At 50.6% G+C, this 22834-nt stretch overlaps 9 protein-coding genes across 9 annotated transcripts; 3 read left to right on the top strand and 6 right to left on the bottom strand.

Annotated features, from left to right (window-relative positions):
• Window positions 1–3: 3 nt before the first annotated feature.
• Window positions 4–6862, top strand: N7519_010677 (uncharacterized protein; the record flags this gene model as incomplete). Its single annotated transcript, XM_057297450.1, is given in 6 exon segments — window positions 4–417; window positions 434–812; window positions 866–2016; window positions 2067–5639; window positions 5659–5961; window positions 6011–6862. The coding sequence occupies 6 exon segments, from the start codon at window positions 4–6 to the stop codon at window positions 6860–6862; spliced, it is 6672 nt and encodes a 2223-aa protein (XP_057145332.1).
• Window positions 6863–7235: 373 nt separating this feature from the next.
• Window positions 7236–8811, bottom strand: N7519_010676 (Clr5 domain-containing protein; the record flags this gene model as incomplete). The annotated part of the gene is made up of 3 exons (XM_057297449.1): window positions 7236–7766; window positions 7826–8252; window positions 8312–8811. The coding sequence occupies 3 exons, from the start codon at window positions 8809–8811 to the stop codon at window positions 7236–7238; spliced, it is 1458 nt and encodes a 485-aa protein (XP_057145331.1).
• Window positions 8812–9030: 219 nt separating this feature from the next.
• N7519_010675 (snoRNA-binding rRNA-processing protein IMP3) lies at window positions 9031–9785 on the top strand (the record flags this gene model as incomplete). The annotated part of the gene is made up of 3 exons (XM_057297448.1): window positions 9031–9062; window positions 9177–9537; window positions 9612–9785. 3 exons carry the CDS (start codon window positions 9031–9033, stop codon window positions 9783–9785), a joined length of 567 nt encoding a protein of 188 aa, XP_057145330.1.
• Window positions 9786–10958: 1173 nt separating this feature from the next.
• N7519_010674 (uncharacterized protein) lies at window positions 10959–11981 on the bottom strand (the record flags this gene model as incomplete). The annotated part of the gene is made up of 1 exon (XM_057297447.1): window positions 10959–11981. One exon carries the CDS (start codon window positions 11979–11981, stop codon window positions 10959–10961), a length of 1023 nt encoding a protein of 340 aa, XP_057145329.1.
• A 615-nt stretch (window positions 11982–12596) lies between these two features.
• On the bottom strand, window positions 12597–14591 carry N7519_010673 (allantoate permease family MFS transporter; the record flags this gene model as incomplete). The annotated part of the gene is made up of 7 exons (XM_057297446.1): window positions 12597–12648; window positions 12705–12885; window positions 12937–13285; window positions 13336–13755; window positions 13838–14043; window positions 14119–14214; window positions 14339–14591. 7 exons carry the CDS (start codon window positions 14589–14591, stop codon window positions 12597–12599), a joined length of 1557 nt encoding a protein of 518 aa, XP_057145328.1.
• Window positions 14592–15620: 1029 nt separating this feature from the next.
• pyrG (orotidine-5'-phosphate decarboxylase pyrG) lies at window positions 15621–16506 on the bottom strand (the record flags this gene model as incomplete). The annotated part of the gene is made up of 2 exons (XM_057297445.1): window positions 15621–16294; window positions 16350–16506. 2 exons carry the CDS (start codon window positions 16504–16506, stop codon window positions 15621–15623), a joined length of 831 nt encoding a protein of 276 aa, XP_057145327.1.
• Window positions 16507–16824: 318 nt separating this feature from the next.
• On the bottom strand, window positions 16825–19536 carry N7519_010671 (putative diacylglycerol O-acyltransferase (DgaT); the record flags this gene model as incomplete). The annotated part of the gene is made up of 8 exons (XM_057297444.1): window positions 16825–17112; window positions 17216–17351; window positions 17414–17459; window positions 17917–18105; window positions 18155–18278; window positions 18326–19150; window positions 19209–19249; window positions 19299–19536. The coding sequence occupies 8 exons, from the start codon at window positions 19534–19536 to the stop codon at window positions 16825–16827; spliced, it is 1887 nt and encodes a 628-aa protein (XP_057145326.1).
• Window positions 19537–19989: 453 nt separating this feature from the next.
• N7519_010670 (WD40 repeat domain-containing protein) lies at window positions 19990–21995 on the top strand (the record flags this gene model as incomplete). The annotated part of the gene is made up of 4 exons (XM_057297443.1): window positions 19990–20074; window positions 20158–20273; window positions 20329–20529; window positions 20592–21995. 4 exons carry the CDS (start codon window positions 19990–19992, stop codon window positions 21993–21995), a joined length of 1806 nt encoding a protein of 601 aa, XP_057145325.1.
• A 286-nt stretch (window positions 21996–22281) lies between these two features.
• Window positions 22282–22760, bottom strand: N7519_010669 (uncharacterized protein; the record flags this gene model as incomplete). Its single annotated transcript, XM_057297442.1, has 2 exons — window positions 22282–22402; window positions 22471–22760. The coding sequence occupies 2 exons, from the start codon at window positions 22758–22760 to the stop codon at window positions 22282–22284; spliced, it is 411 nt and encodes a 136-aa protein (XP_057145324.1).
• Between the last annotated feature and the right edge of the window lie 74 nt (window positions 22761–22834).

The raw sequence follows: 22834 nt of genomic DNA, 5'->3' as shown, positions 1-22834 counted from the left end.
GATATGAAGCAGACGAATCCCTCCATTCCTGCCGCGGACTGGAACATTGCATTCCCTACCGAGGCTCTTCCATGGCCATCGCCAGGGCTGCGAAGAGTGTCAGTCAACTCATTTGGAATTGGTGGCACCAATGCTCACTGCATTCTTGATGATGCTTACCACTATCTCAATGACCGCCGTCTTACAGGTGCCCACCGCACCACATCTACTGTTCCGACAATCCAGAAAATCAAGAGCCGGCTCTTGGCCCTGTCCCGATCAGGGAAAGAGCCAAATCATCTCGTGACGGATTCATTCGATGACAGCGATCACTCTGGGAATGGGAATACCTTTATGGACACACCCACAAGCGATGGCTTTTGTGCATCACCCACCTTCACAACATCTACATACACGAGCTTGGTCGAGAAACCGAAAGTATTCTTGCTCTCAGCTTTCGATGAAGATGGCGTCAAGCGGAAACGCAGCTGAATTCGCCAAATACTTGAACCGGAGAACGACGCAGTCGGTTCTCCATGACCATCTCCTTGATGATCTCTCCTTTACCCTGTCAAAGAAACGATCCCAGTTTCCCTGGAAGAGTTTCGTCATGGCAACCTCTGTCAAAGAACTCGCATGGAACCTGTCGGAATCGAATTTTGCTAAGCCAACCAGAACCGCCAGAGTGCCAGAGGTTGAATTTGTTTTCACTGGCCAGGGAGCTCAATACCAGGCCATGGGCCGAGAGCTCATGGTCTACCCTGTTTTCCAGGAGTCCGTGGAGGAAGCATCGGACTATATCCGCCGACTCGGTAGTCCGTGGTCATTACTTGGTAATCATTCGATGAGCCTGTTTATCCGAATGCACCCGACTAACATATTACAGACGAGCTCTTGACTGAGAGAGAGTCACCCCGAGTCAACTTGCCCGAGATCGCTCATCCATTATGCACAGTGTTGCAAATTGCGCTCGTGGATCTCTTGGCCAGTTGGGAAATCTTCCCAAAACGTGTAACGGGTCACTCATCCGGTGAGATAGCTGCTGCTTACTGCTCTGGCAAACTGTCCCGTGAAGGCGCCTGGAAGGTTGCATACTACCGCGGATACGTATCATCCAAGCAGCTTTCTGCAAATGGAGCGATGATGGCCGTGGGTCTAGGTGCATCGCAACTGCAGCCCTATCTGGACTCCGTGAAGGAAAGAAACACCGGAGAACTCATTATCGCCTGCTGCAACAGTCCTAAGAACAACACCGTGTCTGGAGATGACGCTATGATTGACTGCCTGAAGAGTCTTCTTGATGCCGATGGCATCTTTGCTCGAAAGTTGAACGTCAAAAATGCGTATCACTCAGCCCACATGCATGCGATTGCTCAGGATTATCTTCGCCTGATGGGAACGCTCCCTTACGGAAGACGTCTCGCAGCTCCACATCAGGTGCATATGTTCTCTACTGTCACAGGACAGCAAGTCAAAGAAGAACATCTGCCTGCTCAGTACTGGGTGGACAATATGGTTTCTCCTGTTCTTTTCACAAGCGGTTTGGTTGCAATGACCTCGAACCCAGTTTCCAGTCATGGCTCGACCGAACCCACAGATTTTCTGCGCCTTCTTGTGGAGATAGGGCCTCACTCAACCCTGCAGAGTGCGATCAAAGAGACACTGGCTTCGAAGAGCCCTAAGTTGGAATTCAAGTACCTGGCCGTTCTTAAACGGACAGATCACAGCCTCAACACTCTGCTCACTACAGTCGGCTTCCTAGCTTCGAGTGGATGTGAACTGGATTTCCATGCTGTGAACCAAGCCCTTCGTTCTAAGGCAAAAAGGCGGCCCAGACTGTTGGTGGACCTGCCACCATACAGCTTCAAGCATACTGAGAAGATTCTGTTTGAGAGTCGACTAAGCAAGAATCTTCGAACTCGAAAGTTCCCTCGTCATGACCTCTTTGGTGCACCAATCACGGATTGGAATCCTACTGCTCCCAGATGGAGACATTTTGTCCGATTGAACGAGAACCCCTGGCTAAGGGATCATATGGTGAGTCCAAAATTGCCTACAAGACAGCTTCCTTTACTAACATGGCTTAGGTCACTGGCAACTACGTCTACCCTGGTGTAGGCTATTTGATAATGGCAATTGAAGCATCGAGGCAGTTAGCAGGCGAGGAAAGGATCACTGGTTTCCAACTACGAAAGGTCAACATCCGAAGAGCTTTGATTATACCCGATACCAAAGAAGGAATTGAAGTCTCCTTGGCAATGGCAACTGTCGAAGACTCGGCGTCATCGCGAACATGGCGGCGGTTCCAGATAACTTCCTACAATGCATCGAGCAACGAGTGGACAGAACACTGTACTGGTAACATCACCGTTGATCATGAAACAGCTTCTGACCCAGTGGACAATGGTCGCGAAGCAGAAGAAGAAAGCCGAGCATGGGAATCCGAGCATTTCCGCGCAAATGAGAAATGCACCAAATCCATGGCCTTTAAATCCACATACAACAACCTCCAAACATCCGGCCTCAATTTCGGTCCTCTGTTCAGAAACCTCGCAGACGTCCGCGCAAGTGGATGTGGGCTTGGTAAGGTCGTTGGATCAGTGACTGTTCCAGACATTGCACAGTCCATGCCAAAGCAATATTTACATTCTCACCTCATCCACCCTGCCACAATGGATAGCATGATCCACTTGATGATTGCGGCTGTTCTTGACTTTACCAGCAAGTCCACCCTGGATCAGATCAGATTGCCAACTTTCATACACGATGTTTGGGTTTCAGCGGATCTGAATTCAGCCCCAACGCACAAATTCACAGGACATGCAAGCGTATCTATGGCGGGATCTGATAAATTCGAGGGCCAAATCCAAATGCTGGATGAGGGGACTAATAGGCACCGCATCCGCATGGATGGTATCGAGCTCACTCCACTGGAGTCTGGTCTTGCTGAAAATAGTGAGCGCAAACTGTGCAGCGCGATTGAATACAAACCCGACATCCATTTCCTCGACTCAGAATCAGCTTGTGCACTGACTTCCCTCGATGCTTCCGATGACACTGAGGCTCTGTACTGGGTGAAACGTCTCCAGCTTGCAACGATGCTCTACGTCATGGATGCACTGGAGGAAATCGGAGACATTCATGTCATGGAACTCGATTTGCATATGCAAAGGTTCTTTGACTGGATGGAGCATGTGCAAACGATGCTCAAGCGCGATGAAATAGCCCACCTTCCCTACAATGAGTTCCTGGAGATAGCTCAAGACGAGGCTCTCAAGGAAGCTATTGGCAAGGAAATCGAGGCCCACAGCGCCGAAGGCGCCATCACAGCCCGAATGGGTCGCAACATCACCAAAATTGCGCGGCAGGAGACTGATCCGCTGCATCTCATGTTTGGTCAAGACGCCGTGATGGAACAGGTGTACAAGGAAGGCCTCCATTTGTGTAACCTGCCGCAGCATCTCCAGACCCACTTGTCTCTCATCCGGCACCAGCATTCCGAGCTGAACATCCTTGAGATCGGTGGTGGCACTGGAAGCTTCACTGCTGAAGTCCTGGCCGTCCTCTCGCCAGACCTTGCAAAGACCAAAGGAAATATTGCCAGCTACACATTCACTGACATTTCATCCGGCTTCTTCGAGAAAGCAAAACAGCGTTTCCAGCCATGGTCCGATATCATGAACTTCCAATCGCTTAATATTGAGCGGAGCCCCGTCGACCAAGGACTCCAGCTGGGGACATATGACCTGATATTCGCTGGCAACGTCATCCATGCTACTGCAAACCTGCATAACGCATTATCGAACCTTCGATCGCTGTTGAAGCCGGGTGGTCAGCTCATCATGCAGGAAGGAATCCGACAGGATTTCCTCTGGTATCCGCTTGTTTTCGGTCAGCTTCCTGGGTGGTGGCTGGGCGATGAGCCATGTCGTCAGTGGTGTCCCTACATCCCGGCCGAAGAATGGAATCCTCTGCTGCTGAAAGCTGGATTCTCGGGCATCGATGTCGAGTATCCCAGTTCGAACGATCCAGATCTGACGTGGCAGAGTATTCTGGTTTCTTCAGCCGTCAAAATACCCACGGAGAAGCCATCGAACACTGCGATAATCTTGACGCTCGGCACATTGAAAGCCCGGCAGGTCATCGAGAACCTCCAAGTACTTTTGCTGGAACTGGGATACACGAGTATTCTCGTCAAGGAGCCTATAGAAGTGGAACATTCCATCCTCTCAGATGCCCTTTGCATCTCATTAATGGATTTGGAGTCCCCTTACCTGTTCGATATGACCGAAGCAGAATACGACACACTCAAGAAGATGCTCAGCGAGTGCCAAAACCTACTGTGGGTGACCTGCAATCCCCTCACGCAGCCACATGCAAGTATGAACCTCGGTCTTCTCAGAACAGTGCGCTGGGAGCGGGATGCCGATGGCTCAAATATCGTCACCCTGACAGAGGCGGAGCCAGACATCGCTTCACCACAGAATCTTGCTACAGCTGTTGGCAAGATTATCAAGCGGCAATTCGTGGACAAGACGGAGAATGATCGCCACGCCGAGTACATGTTGCAGAATGGTTTGATACACATTGGCCGTTTGAACGAGTGGCAGGCTGCGGATCAGTTCCTTGCTGGACAGTCCTCTCAGCAAGCTCCTCAGCTTCAACGACTCGGTGACTATGATACTCCCATTGAGTTGCAGGAGGCTGCTGTTAGCACCGGGGAATACTATTGGGTCATCGATACGCAACATGAAGAATCGCACAAAGACACCGAAGTCGAGGTTGAGATCCGGGCAATTGGTCTTTCTTCAGATGTCTCCGCCGGCCGCCTCGCGAATGAGATTGCCGGTGTTGTGAGCAAGGTCGGATCGGAAGTCGAAGGCCCAGCCCCCGGTGACAGAGTCATCTACATCTCGGGCGACAAAAAGGGCGGTTGTGTCCGTACACACGGTCGAGCTGATCAGCTGCAGCTCGTGAGAATCCCTGACGAAATCTCTTTCGACGTCGCAGCCGGTTTGGCTTGGGCGTATGCGACAGCAATCCAAGGACTCGGGGAGATGGCTCACCTGGCACCCGAAAACACTATCCTGATTCACACCGGTGCAACGGATATCAGTCAAGCGGCGATTCAATATGCCCAGATGATCGGAGCTACGATCTACGCTACTGTGGCAACAGTCGAAGAACGTGATTTGCTTGTCTCTGACTATGGAGTCTCTAAAGAAAGTATATTCTCCAGGAAAGATCTGAAATTCGTCAAGGGTGTCATGCGGTGCACGAACCATACTGGTGTTGACGTCGTCTTCAACGCGCTGAGCGGCGAGGCACTCCGGGGTTCAATGGCATGCCTTGCTCCATTTGGGACATTTGTGGATGTGTCGAATTCAAATCTGCGAGCTGATACCACAGTCGAGATGGCCTCGTTCCCTCGCAATATGAGCGTTTACACAGTCGACATTCCTTTAATGGCTCAGCATCGACCGAAATCTGTTCGTCTTCTGCTCACCGAGGCAATGAGATTGTACTCCGAAGGCAAGATCGGCCAACTCCGGGCAACAACTGTCGTGGACTTTACACAGATCAAAGAAGGTATTCAAGCTGCGCAGAGCGGAGAAGCAGCAAAAGTTGTGATTGCACCTAATCCGTCCAACATGGTCCCTGTGGTCCCACGACCAATAGTACCATGTCACTTTGACCCCTGACGCCTCGTACGTTCTTGCCGGTGGTTACGGTGGCTTGGGCCGGAGCTTAGCACGATGGATGGCATCTCGCGGCGCAACAAGCCTGATTATCCTATCGCGCTCATCAGCTTCGAGCAAAGAGAAGATGGAATTGATTGCCGATCTCGGCAGAATGGGATGCAAGGTTCATTCGCTGGTCTGCGATGTGGCCGACGTCTCTAGCCTCCAACAATTGTCCGGAGAGGCCTTTTCCAACCTACCTCCTATCAAAGGGTGCATCCAAGCATCCATGGTCCTACGGGTAAGTCCCCAACCCTCAGTTTACTAAATATACAACTAACATATTCCAGGACGGCGCCTTCGCCGGACTCACCTTCAACGACTGGCAAGAAGCCATCAGACCCAAAGTCCAAGGTTCCTGGAACCTGCACACAGTCCTACCACACAACATGGACTTCTTCATTATGCTCTCCTCCGTCGCCGGCATCTTCGGCAACCGCGGACAATCCAACTACGCCGCAGGCAACACCTTCCAAGACGCACTAGCCGCATACCGCGTGTCGAAAGGGATGCAAGCAGCCAGCATAAACCTGGGCAGTGTATCCAACGTCGGGTGGGTAGCCGAGAACCGAAGCTCGATGCGCACGCACACAGCAACATTATTCGAGCTTCTCCGCGAAGAAGAGGTCCACGCAACAGTCGACTTCCTCATCCGCGACTGTCAGGACGGCGGTAATGCATCGTCGCGCTCACAGCTCGTCCTCGGTCTTCCGACTGCGGAGATGTGTCGTCAGAACGGCGTCCCCCTGCCTACGTACCTGAATTACTCGATGTTCACGCACTTCCGTAACACGGTAACGGCGAAGAGTAGCGAGGTTTCTCAGCAGAAGAGTGTTAGTGTTGCGGCGCTTTTGTCGGCGGCGGATGGATTTGAGGGTGCTGTGGTTGTTGTGTCGGATGGGATTGTTGAGAGACTTGCTTCTTTGCTTGCTATTCCCTGTTCGGAACTTGATGCTCAGCGATTTGGATTCGGGGGTATTGACTCGCTTGTTGCTATGGAGTTCCGTGCGTGGATTGTTAAGGAGCTTAAGGCTGAGGTTTCTTTGCTTGATATTATGGGAGCGGAGAATATTAGGGCTTTGAGTGAGAAGATTGCAGGCAGGAGTCGTTTGATTGCAGGAGGGTCTTCTGTGTCTTCTTGAGGGTCTTTTTTTATCTCTTTTTTTTGTCTTTGCGAGCATTCTGGGATTATCTTTTGATCTACTTTTGATACTGCTTTGCGCTGGGCTTCCATGATTTATTGATCTCACGTCTGACGCCCTTTACGAGATATGACTACGCTACCTCTTTCCCCCCATGATCTTTGAGATTAGGTACAGCGATGAACAGAATACATACGGAAGTTTCTACATAGTTTACAAGAAAACCGAAGATTTGATAAATGAGATAGTTCAATGTTGTTCGTCCGAGTCATGAAGACATCCATTCCAACAGATTAATAGTTGCAAAATGCTGTGCTTGCATTAATAGAAAATACTAGACCTTCCATTCGTTATTCGTTATACTCATCATCATCTACCGTGCAGACCCAGAGGGGAAATAACCCCGTAAGCCCTGACCAGGAAATGCACAAACAGCCAACTTCGGCTCAGCCCCAGACCGCTCGTGATGCCACGCTCGCTCGCGCAGGGCCAAGTAAACTGAGCGGAACGGCTGTAGGTCGCCAGGGAGCCGGGCAGGCGGTTTATGGGGATCGAAGCCCAGCTGCTGGAGTTGCATCTCACACCAGTGCAGGGTGTCTGGTGGTAGATATTGCTCTGTGTCGTAATCGGCGTGATTTTGTTGCATGGCCTGCAGCGTCGGAACATCGGCTGGGAGGCCGAAGTTCTCTACGCCCTTGGGTGGGTGGTGGTAGTTCATATAGGGTTTTCCAGGGGCGCGTTCTGGGTGGTCTGCTTGTTTGCGGATGTTGTGCATGTTCCAGGTTTGCACGTAGGATTTGATGTGGGAGCGGAGAGTGGGCATGTAGATTGCGAGGAGGGCGACTTGTTCGGGGATTACTGTTGAGGAGAAGAGACCTTGGTTGTGAAGTTCGCGGAAATAGTTCTGGTCAAGGTCAGAATTCTGCGATCAAGTGCAAGTGGAACCTGTGAAAGATGACTGACATGGTATAGTGTCACTACTGATTTAGCAAGCTGAGCCCACCAAGATTCAATCCGGTGAGTATCTGTGGCTCGCCCGGGAGCGCAGCATTGCTCTCGCTGGACATCCGGCTCAGTGACGCGGCGGAGCGCAAAGTGAGCATCAGCTAGAAGAGGAACCTCGGACTCAAGGTCAGATCGAAGAGTGCGAGGTTGGCGATTTTTAGAAGCAACAGTGTCGAGGTGGTTTTTGAGAACGCCCACAGACGCATGCGCATCCACACCAACATGGATCCAGAGGACATATCGAGAATACGCATCGAGCTCGGCATGAATGCGGAACCCGAAGTTGGCTAGCTTTGAGTACCCATTCACATGCCAGGTCAAATTAGGCCCGGCTAGAATCTTCGGCGGGGAGGAGGCCGATGCATATCTCTCGTGCGGCGTTCGACTGTATCCGGGCGCAGCATGCGATAAACACTGTAGAGACGATCTCGGGCAAAGACGTACCCCTTGCTTCGGAAGTGGTTGTGCAGTAGTTCCTTTCCATATCCCTCAATGGTTCCCTTGTCCATTTCCTCGGTCAGAGCGTCGAGGATCTCCTGGACCTGTGCTTGTTGTTGCGTAGGCGAATCAAGGCGGAGGCGGATCCCAAGCTGGTGACGGAGTCTGCGTAGCGTACGGGCGGAGACATCGTAGCCCTCGTCGTGTAGAACGGTGACGATCTCTTGGTCGGTCAGCCCCACGTCGAAGAAAAGGTTTTTGATGCGGGCATGTAGCGCTTCGTTCGAGGAATTGTTCTCCATCTTTTTCTTGACGCCCCATAGCTGTAGGCGTTTGGTCAGAGTACGCGCCGAGATCTGAATATCATGCTGCCTCTTCATGTGCTTGCAAATGTCGTCACTCTTCATTTTCTTTTCGTAGAGGCCGATGATTTCGGCTTTGTACGGCTCCAGGTCCACCCGAGGGCGACCTGACATTTTACTTGGCGTATCAGCTGGATTCTCCATTTCGCGAATTCAAACCGACCAATGTTGATAAGAATCAACTGGGAAAGATGTTGCGGCTGGGGAAGGCGGGCGGTGAGTGGCAATCTAGAGGCAGAAATCGACCGCCTTGATTTTTTTGTTATCGCAGCGATTCTTCTCGAGGAACAACGTCCTCGCTCTGCTCAGTCACTCTCGATCTTTTTTTCAGTTTGATACCAGCCAGCTGAAACAACCGTCACAATGGTTCGTGAACTCAAGCACCACGAGAAGAAGTACGTCCGCTCCGACATTTCCGTCCGCAGAAATCTCAGCCCGATCCCACCCAATCTCCAAAGCTTCACGATATCACAAAAGATCAAGAGTAGCTAACAATAACTCCCCTGCAGACTTCTCCGGAAGGTCGACTTCCACAACTACAAGTCAGACGGCAACCACCGCGAACATGAAATCCGCCAACGATACCTCCTCCAAGACCCAATGGACTACCGCAAATACAACGCGCTCTGCGGTTCCCTGCGCCAGCTCGCCCACAAGCTCTCCCAACTGGACCCAGACGCCGACCCGCTGCGCAAGAAGCTCGAATCCGAGCTGCTGGAGAAGCTGTGGCGCATGGGAATCCTGAAGCAGTCGCGCGAGCAGGGCGCCGGTCTATCCAAGGTCGAGCGCGAGGTTACAGTTTCTGCGTTATGCCGTCGCCGATTGGCTGTCTTCATGGTGCGCTCTGGCATGGTTGAGACTATTAAGGCTGTAAGTTAGGGATTTGGTTTGGGGTGGATGTATGCAATGTAATGTGTAATGCTGACTTTACTTCTTTCTGTCAGGCTACTACTTTCATTGAGCAGGGTCATGTCCGTGTTGGTACGGAGGTCGTGAATGATCCTGCTTTCTTGGTTACCCGTAACATGGAGGACTTTGTTACCTGGGTTGATTCCAGTAAGATCAAGCGCAACATCTTGCGGTACCGTGAGAAGTTGGATGACTTTGATCTTCTGTGATGGACTTTACAAAAAGCATTTTGGGTTTTTGTTCTGATATACCCGGCGCTTGTGCATTGCCTGTTTTGGTTTGGCGTATTGATGTTTCATGAAATGATATCTCATGTCCAAGGTTCTCTGGATGCTCAATATGGATATAAATATTACCTATATTTTGAATATTAGAGAGTAGTCCGCTGCATACATTTCTATTCCCCGAGCTACCAGATATATGGCGCCTTTACACCGCTTTCGCCCGTGTTATGCATATACGAAAGTCTTATTGCTCTGTCTTTTACTATTTATCCTATAGTGAGGTCCACATGTGGGAATGATTCCATAGGCCTAACAACTCGAAGGATGATAAAGGGATATTTCCACGCTACTAAGATAGGGTGTTGCCAGGTAGCATGTAACAGCCATTCATGCAAGAAATCACACGGGAAAACAGTGGAAGCAGAAATACAAATCTACCGAGGTTGTTTATAGAGGATATTTCATGCATCTGGATGACCAATAAAAAGAGATGGGCTTCGATAGTCGAAAAAACTTACATCAATTAATTGGAATGCGCACAGGACCAATGCCTGCCGAGTGGTCATGCGTACCTGATCTCAGCGAATAGGCATCGAGCCATACGAACCGGCATTTGGGATGATGATCTGAATAGGGAAATGACTGCCGGTACTCGATCCAGATTGTTGGCAGTTCCTGGTTGGACAATCGTCCATCGAGAGTTGGAGGGTTTTCCGGTTGAAGATGTTAAGCAGCTATTTTTCGAAATCTTCGTCAGTCTACTCCAAGTCAGCAGCACGACTAGTAACTGCATAAAAGTGTGTAGAGTTCGAGCAGTTAATTATGCCAAAAGACAGCATCACTAGAGCCAAAGTATGTATGTACCGCATGAGGCTATGTACAAAGTTCCAATAATAATAAGGGTATCTCAGTCTTCAAAAACGACAGCAATGCAACAAATGCAAAAGGGACTGGAGATAAGAATAAGCCAGAGGGGAACGTTCCCGCCGAGGGAGACGTTGAAATGGGAACCACTGGATGCAAATGCAGATCATCATTCAGGGATCATGGTATCATAGGAAAAACAGTTGAAGCAGTGTAGTTTTGCGAGCAGCACCTGTGCTAGGCTCTGGGTGATAAGGCGGGTGATAAATGAGAATCAAATTCGGAACGAAGAATTCAGGCATTAGGAAGGGGAGAAGTCTTCGAACGGAGACACGTCCAGCGTCTTCGAGCGCCATCAGGGGAATTTGAATTAGAATTCGACTTGGAGGTCGAGGTCTTGCCCAGGAAATCCAAGAGCTGGGGTTGCGACTTTCCTTGAGACTCCGGTTGTGGCTCTTCGTCTTCGGGGATATCCATACGGAACCGACGTACGCTGCCTTCGCGCTCCGTCTTGCCTTCCTCGAAGAACGGGGTGCGCGAGTCGCGGGACTGAAAGCAGCGGGGCGCGACCCGGCGCCAGAGGCCCCGGACACCACTACTTGCCCGGTCAATCTTCTCGTACTCACGCCGCCGGGTATCAGGTGAGGTCCATTCCATTACTGTCGCCGGGACGTGGATGGACGAGGACGAGGGGCTGTGGTGGTGTCTGCTGGGCAAGGTGTTTGATCGATCTCTTGGTGTGATAAAGTGCGGTGGGCTCGTTGAGCTTGGTAAAGTAGACTCAGACTCAAAGCGGAAGCCAGAATATGAAGGTATGATTGGGGATGAAGGTGCCGAGCTGCCTTTCTCTGATGTGTGGCTCTCATGCTGCGATCTATATGTAGCTGATGCTGTCCGGTGTAGAGAAGGTCTTGTCTCGGTCGAGGATCTGTTTGATGCATCGCCTTGAAACAGACGGCATGACTCCCGGTGTAGGGCTAGTAATGACTCGCGCTTGTCCTGTATGGAACTGCGAGTTGTGGTGATAGGTACGATGGCAGCGTTGGGCACAGCCCGGCGCGGTGAGTGAACGGAACTGCGACGACTGTTGGGTCGGGATGGCACAGTACTGCGGGATGCTGAGCGAGAGTGGCTGATCGAAGTAGATGTCGATGTCTGTGATTGTCGACGGCCAGGCTCATTTCCCGGTGGATCGATCCTTTTGACCTTGGCCATCTCAGATGGAGATATAGAGGGATATCCCTTGAGTTCTGTGACAAGAGGCGCGCACTTGGAAGCCAAAGAAGGCTCCAGGGCCAGGCATGTGACGGAGGCCATTCCCGGAAACTGTCATAGGCAAATATAGGCAGGTGCCCAGATCAGATGTATGGGAAGTTCATGATAAAAATTACATCTGTTAGGTTAACATGTATTAAAACGAGAGATCAACTCCATCTTGAAATGAAGCATAAAGAAAAAAGAAAACAGCAAATGTCTTTCCTTTTATTTCTTTTAATTCAATGCACACCGCTTCTCATTTATTTTAGCGGAGTGGGGGAAGTTGTTCTGGCCATGATCATCCTATGAAGGCGGTTACCCTGCAGATACTTGCAGTTACAAATGCAGGGGCTTCCAAGGTCACTTGTATGGGAGTATGGGGTATAGTCATTTATAGAATTTAGACTATAATAATAGATAGATAGATAGAAGAAAAACAAACCATTCACTTCCACATGGTCACATTGTCAATGCAGAAACTCTGTTTGGACGATCATTAAGAAATGGCATAGTAAAAAGGTGAATACACTAACTAAATACACTAAGGAAACTAATAAGGAACTAATAAGGAACTAACCTATGATAGGCAGTGCATCCTGCATGTGTTGAGACACCGTCTCAACGAGGTCTACATACGAAAATGTTTGAATTCATAATGATCTTCAAAGTTCTGATTTAAAGAGAATAAAGAAATTCAGGGTTCTCACGATCTGTCAAATCAAGGAACCTGCAGTCAAAGTTAGCAAAAAGCCAGCTAGTCTGTAGACATCATAAATCACTCACTCTTGATTCTCTAGTCTCACATATTCTGGTCGGGCAGTGTAAAGGAGCTTCTTCTCGTTCTCACGACGATACCACATCCACACCCCAACCAGCAGGAACAAACACACACCCCAGCAGACGATGATTGTCACCTCCGCGGGGACATAGCGGGGAGCGTCCTTGGGGCGGAAGGTTTGTGGGCCTGGAAATTGTGTTAGCGCGCGCTCTCCGTATTTTCTCTTTTCTTCCTCACCGATAATATTTCCAGCACAATATCCAATCAAATACAAAGCTGCCACAGTCGTCTTCTTAGTATATCCCGCAACATTGGAAGAAATCAGCGACAGCAATGCCACAAAAGGTGTTGGGCTGGCTTGTGTCAGGTAGTAGCCAATCAAACGACCAACATTGTTCGATAAGGGCAGGGCGACAATGAGCAACATCCCCACGATCGCAGCGACCAGCCCACCCAAACTGGCAAGGATACGCTGTCCAGTGATATGTCCCACATAGCCGTTGAGCAGCAATGCAACGATTTCCACTGCGCCACCAGGGACACCCAGAATCAGACTCTCTTTCTCATTGTATCCGAAGCTTGTAATCTGAACTGATCAGCAAGTCTGACATCACATCTTTATAAATTCCCACATACCAGCTGATTGAAGAAATTGGTGATACCCCCATTGGGGATATCAGCAATCAAAGCATAAAAGAAGAAAGCCCAGGTCATCGGATCCAAAAGCGCCTCCTTGACCTGATATAGCTTGAAATGCTTATTTCCAATACCCTGCTGATTGACCCGCACACGCGCAACAGCCAAGATGCGATCTTCTTCATTCAACCATCGTGCGTTGAGCTGGTTGTCTGGTACAATCCAGAGGAATACCAGACCCAAGCAGATGGTGAGGAGACCCGTGACGAGGAAAACAATCTTCCATGGGTCGATGGAGGACCCGTGTTTCTCGGTGCCGACGGCGATGCCGTACGCGACTACTCCGCCGAAGATCTGGCCCACGCCATTGAAGCTGAACCAGATGTTGACGCGGCTGCCTTGTTCTTGTTTTGTGTACCACTGTTGGGACTGTTAGCTCGTGTCATTGTATTTTTATCGGTTGTGGTTACTGGTTACAGGGAGAAATGGGTGGCTTTCGTACCTGGGAAGTTAAGAGTGCAAAGCCCGGCGTCACGGCGGCTTCGAATACACCGAGCATAAAGCGGATAGCAATAGCACCTTGGTAGTTGCTGACAGTGGCAAAACAGCTAAGAATCAATCCCCAGATTAAGATACAGGCTGCAGAGTATTTTCCTAGTGGGAGGCGCTGGAGGAGGCGGTTGGTTGGGTATTCCCAGGCGAGATAACCTATGCAGAGGTATTAGCTTTAAAGCCTCCGGAGAAGAATCAATTCATGAGAAGAAAAGCAGAGATGGAACATACCAAAGTAGAACAAACTTCCCAACCACTGATACTGATCTCCCTCAAGATTCAGATCCTTCTTAATACCCATAACGCTGGCATAGGAGAGGGTGGTTTCTATACATCGGATCACATGTTAGCACTTTGGGTTGAATAAATAGCCAACAGAACGAAGCATAAACCTAAGACTTCTCAAGCTTTGCTCCACCTGGAGACAAATCGAGGGAAGGTATGCACGTACTATCCAAATAATTCATGCCATAGACAAAGCACATAATAGGCATCATATGCCAATCAATAATACTTAGCAAACGGCGATTCGTAGCCTCATCCAGCTCGATAGTTTCACCCTGAAGATCGCCAAGCGCCTTCAGAGCCTCATCGGCGTCGTGTGCATGTTTCTCCATCGTGGGGTCAACATGTTTTGTCTTGCCCACATCGAAGCCAGTATCCACGCCAGAGGAAATACCGACAGCCTTCTCCTCTGAGGCCATAGTGTCGGTTTTATAAAGTAGAAAGTAGAGCGAGAAAGGTCAGGGCAGTAGAGTAATTGTGTTCAAACAAGGTCACACAGAACAGGGCTAAGCTCACCCCGAGTGAGTGGCAGTGCAATTATAAGCAATGCGGAGGCAACCTTGGAATGTATAAAGAGACCGAAAAGAAAAACCTCGGGGGGACACAGTTAAATAACGTAAAAGAACAGTTGGAACTCCGCACGCCAGATATCTATTTGGGACGATCTCTGTACCTAACACCAAGTTCGTTACTATATCCTGCACCCTGTCTAAGCAAAACCGGGTAACGAGCACACTGCATCGCTCGTACTTACCGTTATCTCGAGTTACTCCTCCTATCACCGCATATGCAACACGGCAGGTAAGTTGTGGGTCTCTCCACGATAAGCCGATTTATCTGGGGTTGCCAGTTTGTGATGTGTCTCATTGGACGGTCAATAGAGGGGGTGAGGGGAATGATCGGCGTAGAGGGAACAACCCTTGTCTTCTTTCTGGGCGTTATGTCTATTAATTACAATGGAAGGCTTATAACTTAGGGCTAGAGCCTCGGTGTATGTGCGGGGATGCACATCGATTAAGAGATATTACGTCAAGGATAGGCTGGATATTACAATGCACCTGAGCACAACATCAAGATGCTTCCACTTCTAGTTCCGTCGTAGGTTCCGAAGAAGCAAAAGTACCGGATTACTCTTATCTGTTGTCCAGGTGGTATCTCGGGTTTGGAGAAGGCCTTATCAAATCTACTCCAAATATTCGGATATTCAGAGATTGGCTTTTGATCCCAGGATTCGCCGAAGATGGGTCAAACATGCCATTGAGCACTTGCATGTATGTTTGGACTCAGCCTTGCCCTTGCATCGTCTGTACATACCAGAAAGCCCCTACATAGCCCTGGAAAGGCACTCGGGAGGTCCCGAGGTCCCGAGGCCGTGAAAACACTGATGTAAGAATTTTCATTATGCATCAACACGCATGTAGCTATAGTGGAAGGTGGACTGCACACTCCTATTGCGCACCCACGCGGGCCAGATACGCCTCCCAGCCCTGCTGCTGGTACTGCTTAGCGGCCTCAACGGGGTCGGGAGCGGCATAGATACCACGACCAGAGATGATAAAGTCAGCACCGCGGCCAACGGCCGACTGCGGCGTCTGGTACTGCTGACCGAGCTTATCGCCCTTAGACGAGAGGTTGACGCCAGTGGTGAAGACGACGAAATCCTCACCCTGCGCGGGCGCCTCGGTAGACTCGACCTCGCCGAGAGACCGGGTCGAGACAAAGCCCAGCACGAAGCTGGGGTACTTGCGCGCGATGTCGACGGAGGCGGAGGTGTAGGCGCCTGTTGCGAGGGATCCCTTTGAGGTCATCTCGGCGAGGATGAGGAGGCCGCGCTCGGAGCCGTAGGGGAAGTCAGAGGCCTGGGCGGTTTGGGCGAGGGCCTCGACGATGCCCTCGCCGGGTAGGATGGAGCAGTTGATTATGTGGGCCCATTCGGAGATGCGGAGGGTGCCGTTGTGGTACTGTTTCTGGACTGTGTTGCCGATGTCGATGAATTTGCGGTCTTCGAAGATGAGGAAGTTGTGCTTTTGCGCTAGGGCGTTCAGGCCGTCGATTGTTTCTTGGCTGAAGTCGGAGAGGATGTCGATGTGTGTTTTAATCACGGCGATGTAGGGGCCAAGGCCTGTGGATGGTTAGTGGTTTGTTCCTGTGGAGTGGGGGGAGCTGGGTTCACTTACGGTCGGCGAGGTCCAGGAGCTCCTTTGTTGTGGTCACGTCAGCGGAGACAGTAACATTGCTCTTCTTCTCTTCGGCGACTTGGAAAAGCTTGCGCGCGAGGGGATTGGGGTGCGATTGGGCGCGGGCGCTGTAGGTCAATTGCGACTTGGACGACATGGCGGGGTTGGCGGGGCGAAGTGACGGTTATGTATTGGGTATGTGATTTTGAGATCTTAAGAGGAGAGTGAATAAAATGACAGATTCCTCTAGGATATGATTGTAATTGTCTTCTTGACGTCCAAAGTAGAATAATAGAAGCAAGTCCGAATCGAAGACAATCGGGGAACTTTTTCTGCCACAGTGGACCCCCACGGGTCTAACCTTCCGCTGGAACTGTGGCGCATAATACGGAGTACGTTGCAGTTGATATACAACATTGTAGAAATACATAGTTCTTCAATTTCAAGACATTAGAGAATTTCAAGCTTCAATCGCTTAGAAAGAAAGCAGGGGACGTCCAACACCGTAGATACTCAATCCCCACAGAGCACCTTGCACAAGCCAGAAGAACCCGCCGATCATGCGGCCCTTACCCTGCGGCTTGCCCGAGTATACATAGCCGTAAAGGAACAGAGCGCGGAAGAAAACCCAGAGAGCTCCCAGGCCAGCAGCCCACTCAGGGTACTTAAGACCGGCGACCAGGGTGAAGAGCATTGTCTGCGAAGCGTTCTCGAGGAAGTTGGTGTGGGCACGCTGGGCGCAGTTGAACTGCTCGGCTTTGGCCTATAACCAGTTTAGTAGGTGCCATTTAGTACTCGATAGGAAGTAATAAGACTCCTTGAATATGGGGGCTTGCCAAGGCCGGGTATAGATGGGGGATACGCACGTTTTCCTTGCATAGCTCCATGGAGGCATAGCTGTGGGGGTAGGGCACCTTGGCTTCCTTGCGCAGGCTGCCAGTGATAATGCCGTGCACGAAGCCCAAGACGGGGATGGCACCGAGAGCGACGCCAATGACGGCACTGGGAAGTAATGTTAGCCTCGGATTTCAGGGAAGCTTGGAGGTTGAGCTTGGACCACCTACCCGTAGTTGCCGGGAACAATGAATGCGACCATGATGAGAAGAGAATCTGGGGAAATGGTGTGAGATTAGATAGTTTGTGATTTTGCCTGATTCTGGGGGTCCTTTATAGTTGGGGTGGATTCCGGGGCCACAAACTCCGAGCTCCCGTCGGTGCAATGAATTGGTCCGTTCGTTCCGGGCCCGTGGCCTGTCAACCTTGGAAGGACATACCTAGGTATAGTTGGCCTTTCCAATTGATAATCTTAGACCTTGGGAGAAACTTCTAGATCCTGCATAAGTACGCTCTTTTCTTTTTCGTCAAGGGTACTATGCATGTACTCCGTACGAGTTAGTGACAATGCGAAATAAACAATCGGACATCATGCAAGGGATGTTTTGTAGCATTTCACGAATACATGCCCAAAGAGAACTATGAGCCCAAACATATACGTCAAGAGAAATGCGATACACATAATGGCTAAATGTTCGAAAAGCTCATGCTCCCATGTTCGGCACCATCTTACTTACACTCCCGTACTTGGCCTGCCAAGCGAAGAAGTATAGGAGCGCTCCAAGCGGTTGTCCGACTAGACAGAAGCTGACCCAAAAGATGCAGTTTCCAATAACCCTGCCTTCAGGCCCGCGCATATTATCTAACGGTGCGGTGAGGCTAATTAACGGCAGCTGGAACATCATTCCAAAGAACGCGACACCTGGGACTTCATTAGCACTCGAGCTGTGACCAGAGAGGGAAAGACATACCGATGAAATTATGTGTAGGAATTCCCACGAGCATTTCGTGAAGGATCGCAGAGAGCGTGAAAACCATTCCACTCGCAGCCAGAGGACTCCATCCCCGACCCACCAGGGGAGAGTAAACATGCCTCTTCATGAACAGATAGACAGGCCGATTCCAAGACCTCCAATACATACCCAGGCTGGAGCTGTTCCACCAGTCAGTGTAGAACTCGCGGTCTCCGAACCGCATGACCTGGCCAGAGCATTCAAAAGCGCTTGGAACAATGCAAAGAAGCCAGCAAGCCAAATAATCAGCGAGATAGTGGACAGTTTCATAACCCGCTCCAAAATCGAGGCAATGTCCATTACTGCGATCTTATCAATCGAGTTGCGCAACACCGGTGCGGCATACTGCGCAGACAGAAGCCAAATGAACACCGCCAGACCCACGAACTCGGCAAGGCGCTTTGCAACAAATGACCACCGGATGGATGCTGTGCGCGGGTAAACAGGCTGATACACCAGCGTCGGCGCCAGCCAGAAGTATGCTAGGTTATTAATGGTAATATTCCTCGGGTAGGGACATGAGGAGTAGATTTTGGGCAAGCCCGGGTCTGCGGAGGGATTGAGTAAAGCGAGACGGAGGTCTCGGTTTGTGAAGGCGTAAGAGCAGTTTTTCAGCCACACGATGATCGCGTGCAGCTGGCATATTGTCCCAATGCCTGGGTGGTGGATGTAGAAATACACCACGAAGCTGGTTACTGCGAGGCATAGCGTGGCATTGAGCGTGTGTAGGAAAGCAGTGTACGGCCATGTCGACTGGAAGACTTTCTGGTCGTGCTCTTTCTCTTTCTCTGTCTTCTTCTGACGGCCCACTGTCTGCTTGGCTGCTGTAGCGGCTGAAAGTTCAATGATGTATGCCACGAGCAAATGACATGGAACCGAGGCAAACAATATAGACCCAAGCACAACGTCTTGCCTGCGGTAGTCGTGGCATTTAATACAGATTAGCACGCCATACTATATTTTTATTAGTTGATGAATTTCAAGGAGTAACTGGGACATTTGGATTACCCACTTTCATGAAGTTCTCAATAACCAATCGCAGGTTCATTGCCACTGTCAAAACATTAGCCGTTTGCATATGCTATTCCCTAGCGACCCTTACCAAGTACCAACACCATGAGATTCCGAAATCCCAGGAAGTTGGGCAGGACATCGGCCTCTCGACTGAGGCTGGAAGGACGAGATTCCGAGTGATATGCAGCTACATGGCGATATTTACTTCGTTTCTTTGCAGTTGAAGTTGATGGTAGAGCGACCTCGGTTTCATTCTGGACCCCTTTCCTCGAATTGAGCTGCGATTCCTCGCGAGCGCTCGCAATTGCTCCAGTGCGAGTAGTCATCTTAACAGCTCTGGGACCTCGGTAGTGCGAGAAGTCGAAGGGTCTTTTTAAGTTGAGCTCCGATGAAACCGGAGCACCGACGGAGAGCAATGCGAAGATTGAAACAACAACCAGGCCGCACAATTATGACAGAGGAGAAGAGAAGAAGAGAAAAAGAAGACAAGAGACAAAAGAACCAGAAACAAGATGATTTAATACTGGACATGGCGGGGCCAGAGACATCATAGCGCAAGCTTGCAGGTCAAATCCGCAGGGGCCAATCAGCGTCACATGCGCTCAAGGGACGGATCCTGCGCTCCGAAGAGCTTCGACTCTCTCCGCATCTTTTGCTTTTTATAGGTCTTGGATCGGTCCGATTCAGTATTCGATCGGTATTTGAAAATTCAATTGCCTTTCATCCTCATGATCGCCAACCGACAGCCTTGATCTTGTACATCTTTTCAACCGGTCGCGATGGCCTACTACGAGGACAATGCAGGTGACGGTCCAGGGCGGTTTGGCAAGAATTTCGATGGGCCAGTCGGACCTCGCAGACCACGTACGTTGCTTGCTTTAGAGTTGACTTTGATTGAGCTTCTGCTTGTTCATAGCCCGACTAACAACGGTTGCTCTTACTCTCAGGTCTCGTCACGGATTATGGCTCTTCAATGGTACAATGGATGAGAACACGGCAACCGAGATACAAAGGAGGACATCGATTGGAGACAGAACGACCGAGTGCCAGCTTTGCTGTCGATGTATGTGGCTTGAGCTGTACTGAGCTGGCGGACAAAGAGACTAACTTGCGAACAGGTTCTTCCCCCGATGGCGCGGCCCCATTCTGCTGTCGATACAATCCCCGTCCGCCACCTTCACCAGTCAATCGGAAAATCAAAGAAACCCATCGTCGTGGTGCGATGGACTCCTGAGGGAAGGCGGCTGTTGACCGGCGGTCATACGGGAGAGTTTATGCTTTGGAATGGAACGGCGTTCAATTTCGAGACGGTTATGGATGTGCGTATTTACAACATGTGCGGATTCCACCTTTACTGATCTGAGACGTTCCCCCGGTACAGGCACACTACGATCAAATACAGGCTGGTGTCACGTCCTTGGCATGGGCCCATAGCCAGGACTGGCTGGTCTCTGGCGGACAGAGAGGCGATATCAAATACTGGCGACCAAACTTCAACAACGTCGAGACGATCGATGACGCGCACCACGACGCTGTCCGCGATCTGGCCTGGGCACCCAGTGATACTAAATTTCTTTCAGCGTCCGATGACACAACCCTCAAAATTTTCGACTTTGCAACCCGAACGGCCGACGCAACACTGACCGGACACAACTGGGATGTCAAGTCTTGCGACTGGCACCCGACCAAGGGTTTGATCGTTTCTGGATCGAAGGACCACCAGGTTAAGTTCTGGGATCCGCGCACTGGTCGATGCTTGACTACCCTCCACAGTCACAAAAACACCGTCACATCGACGCGGTTTTCGCGTGTGAATAGCAACCTCCTTGCTACTTCATCGCGAGACCAGACCGCGAGAGTATTTGATTTGCGGATGATGCGCGATATTTGCATTCTGCGAGGCCATGACAAGCCGGTTTCTTCTCTGACATGGCACCCGATTCACAGTAACCTCATCTCGACTGGAGCCGAGGATGGTTCTCTATATCATTATCTACTTGATGAGCCTCACCTGCCGGCCGGCCAGATTCCTACCGTGGCGCCGTATGACAGCCCGGACCCAGCCAACACTCCGCCGCAGGTGATCTATCCGGCACATAGGATACAGTACGCGCACGGTGCTACGATTTGGTCACTAGACTGGCATCCACTAGGCCATATCTTGGCTTCTGGATCTAAGGATAACTTCACTCGATTCTGGTCGCGGAGCCGGCCTGGCGAGACTAGCTATATGAAAGACAGATTCCACATCGGCGAAGAGGCCGCAGAAGCCCAGGGAACATGGAACCGCGGGTTCGGCCGGAAACAAATGCGCGAGGACGAGGAGCAAGAAATGCAGGACGAAGCTGACAGCCTGGTCGACCAACGACGACCAGGCGGCCCTGCTCTGCCAGGTATTCAAAGTGCGCCGCCGGCCGGGCCTCAGCCTGACGTTGTAGGTCTGCTGCCTGGTATTGGCAGTGCTCAGCCTCGACAGCCAGTAATGGATGGAGGTGCGATGAGTGGGATGGATCCGGGCCGTTTGGCTGCACTCATGTCCTCTCGCCCTCCATCGCAGTCAAGTACCCCGACACCTGCAATGCATGGGTTCCCTATGCCGCAGGGTATGACCGGAACACCGCCGATGAATATGGACCTAGCACAGTTGCAGAAGCAACTCCAGGGTTTCCCCATGCCACAGAATTTCAACCTCCAAGCTTTGGCGAACAACCCTGGCTTCCCTGGTGGATTTGGTGGCCTGCCTGGTTTGCAAGGCGGTGGTACGCCTGATGGCAATCGGAGATAGTGAGGGGACATGGACATCTGATTTGAAATGCACGTTGAATCGGCTTGGCATTGGCGCAAAGGACATAGCATGGCTACTTTGATACGGGGCGACGGCGTTATTTGAGATATCAAATCCCATTTGTATCATAGGAAATTTCCGGCCATTTCGAAGTCTCCTCGATCTTTGTCGGCGAGACTGTGTAGGTTGGTGGGCATATTTCGAATCCGTAGTTGCCATCCACGATATCCTGTACATAGTATGATCGAAGATAGTAGCAGCCGGGATACCATTCAAAGACCACCATTCAAAGACCACCCTGCATGGGGAAACTGGTGACAATAAGAACCATGACATTGACTCCACCCCATATCATCGGTAGCCAAGTTGACATCCTGAAATTGCCTGCTTCATACACCGCACCGAGGCTATCCACCGTAGAAGCGTTAGCTACCTGATCATCCCGAGGAGACCAAATGTCAAACAACCCACTTACACAACTCCAATTATACTCCCAGCTATAAGAGCCTCCAGCGCTGCGATGAAAATGTACACCAAAGGCACAATCCATATCACATTCCAGTTACGAAAGTGAGTCAATACTGCGCACCCAGAAACAGTGAGATGTGTCGCGGCGTAGAATATCAACGTCCAGAAAAAGGTGAAGCGCCAGATGTCCTTCGTGTAGTAGAGGTAGTAGGCTTGTTGATGATGCGCCGGCAGGGGATCGTACAATGACGGGAAGGAAGGTACTTCGTAGTTAATCGGGATGCGGTTGTTGGCCATGGAGAGGTAGCTGCGCCAGTTCAGCTGCAGCGAAGATCAATCATCGAAGCATGCCACATGAACAGGGGACAGTC

The sequence above is a fragment of the Penicillium mononematosum genome (assembly GCF_028829835.1).
Source record: "Penicillium mononematosum strain IBT 11891 chromosome Unknown utg000005l:1.0-9366267.0:1.0-9372171.0, whole genome shotgun sequence".
Taxonomy (NCBI): Eukaryota; Fungi; Ascomycota; class Eurotiomycetes; order Eurotiales; family Aspergillaceae; genus Penicillium; species Penicillium mononematosum.
This window is presented reverse-complemented; position numbering and strand designations above follow the sequence as displayed.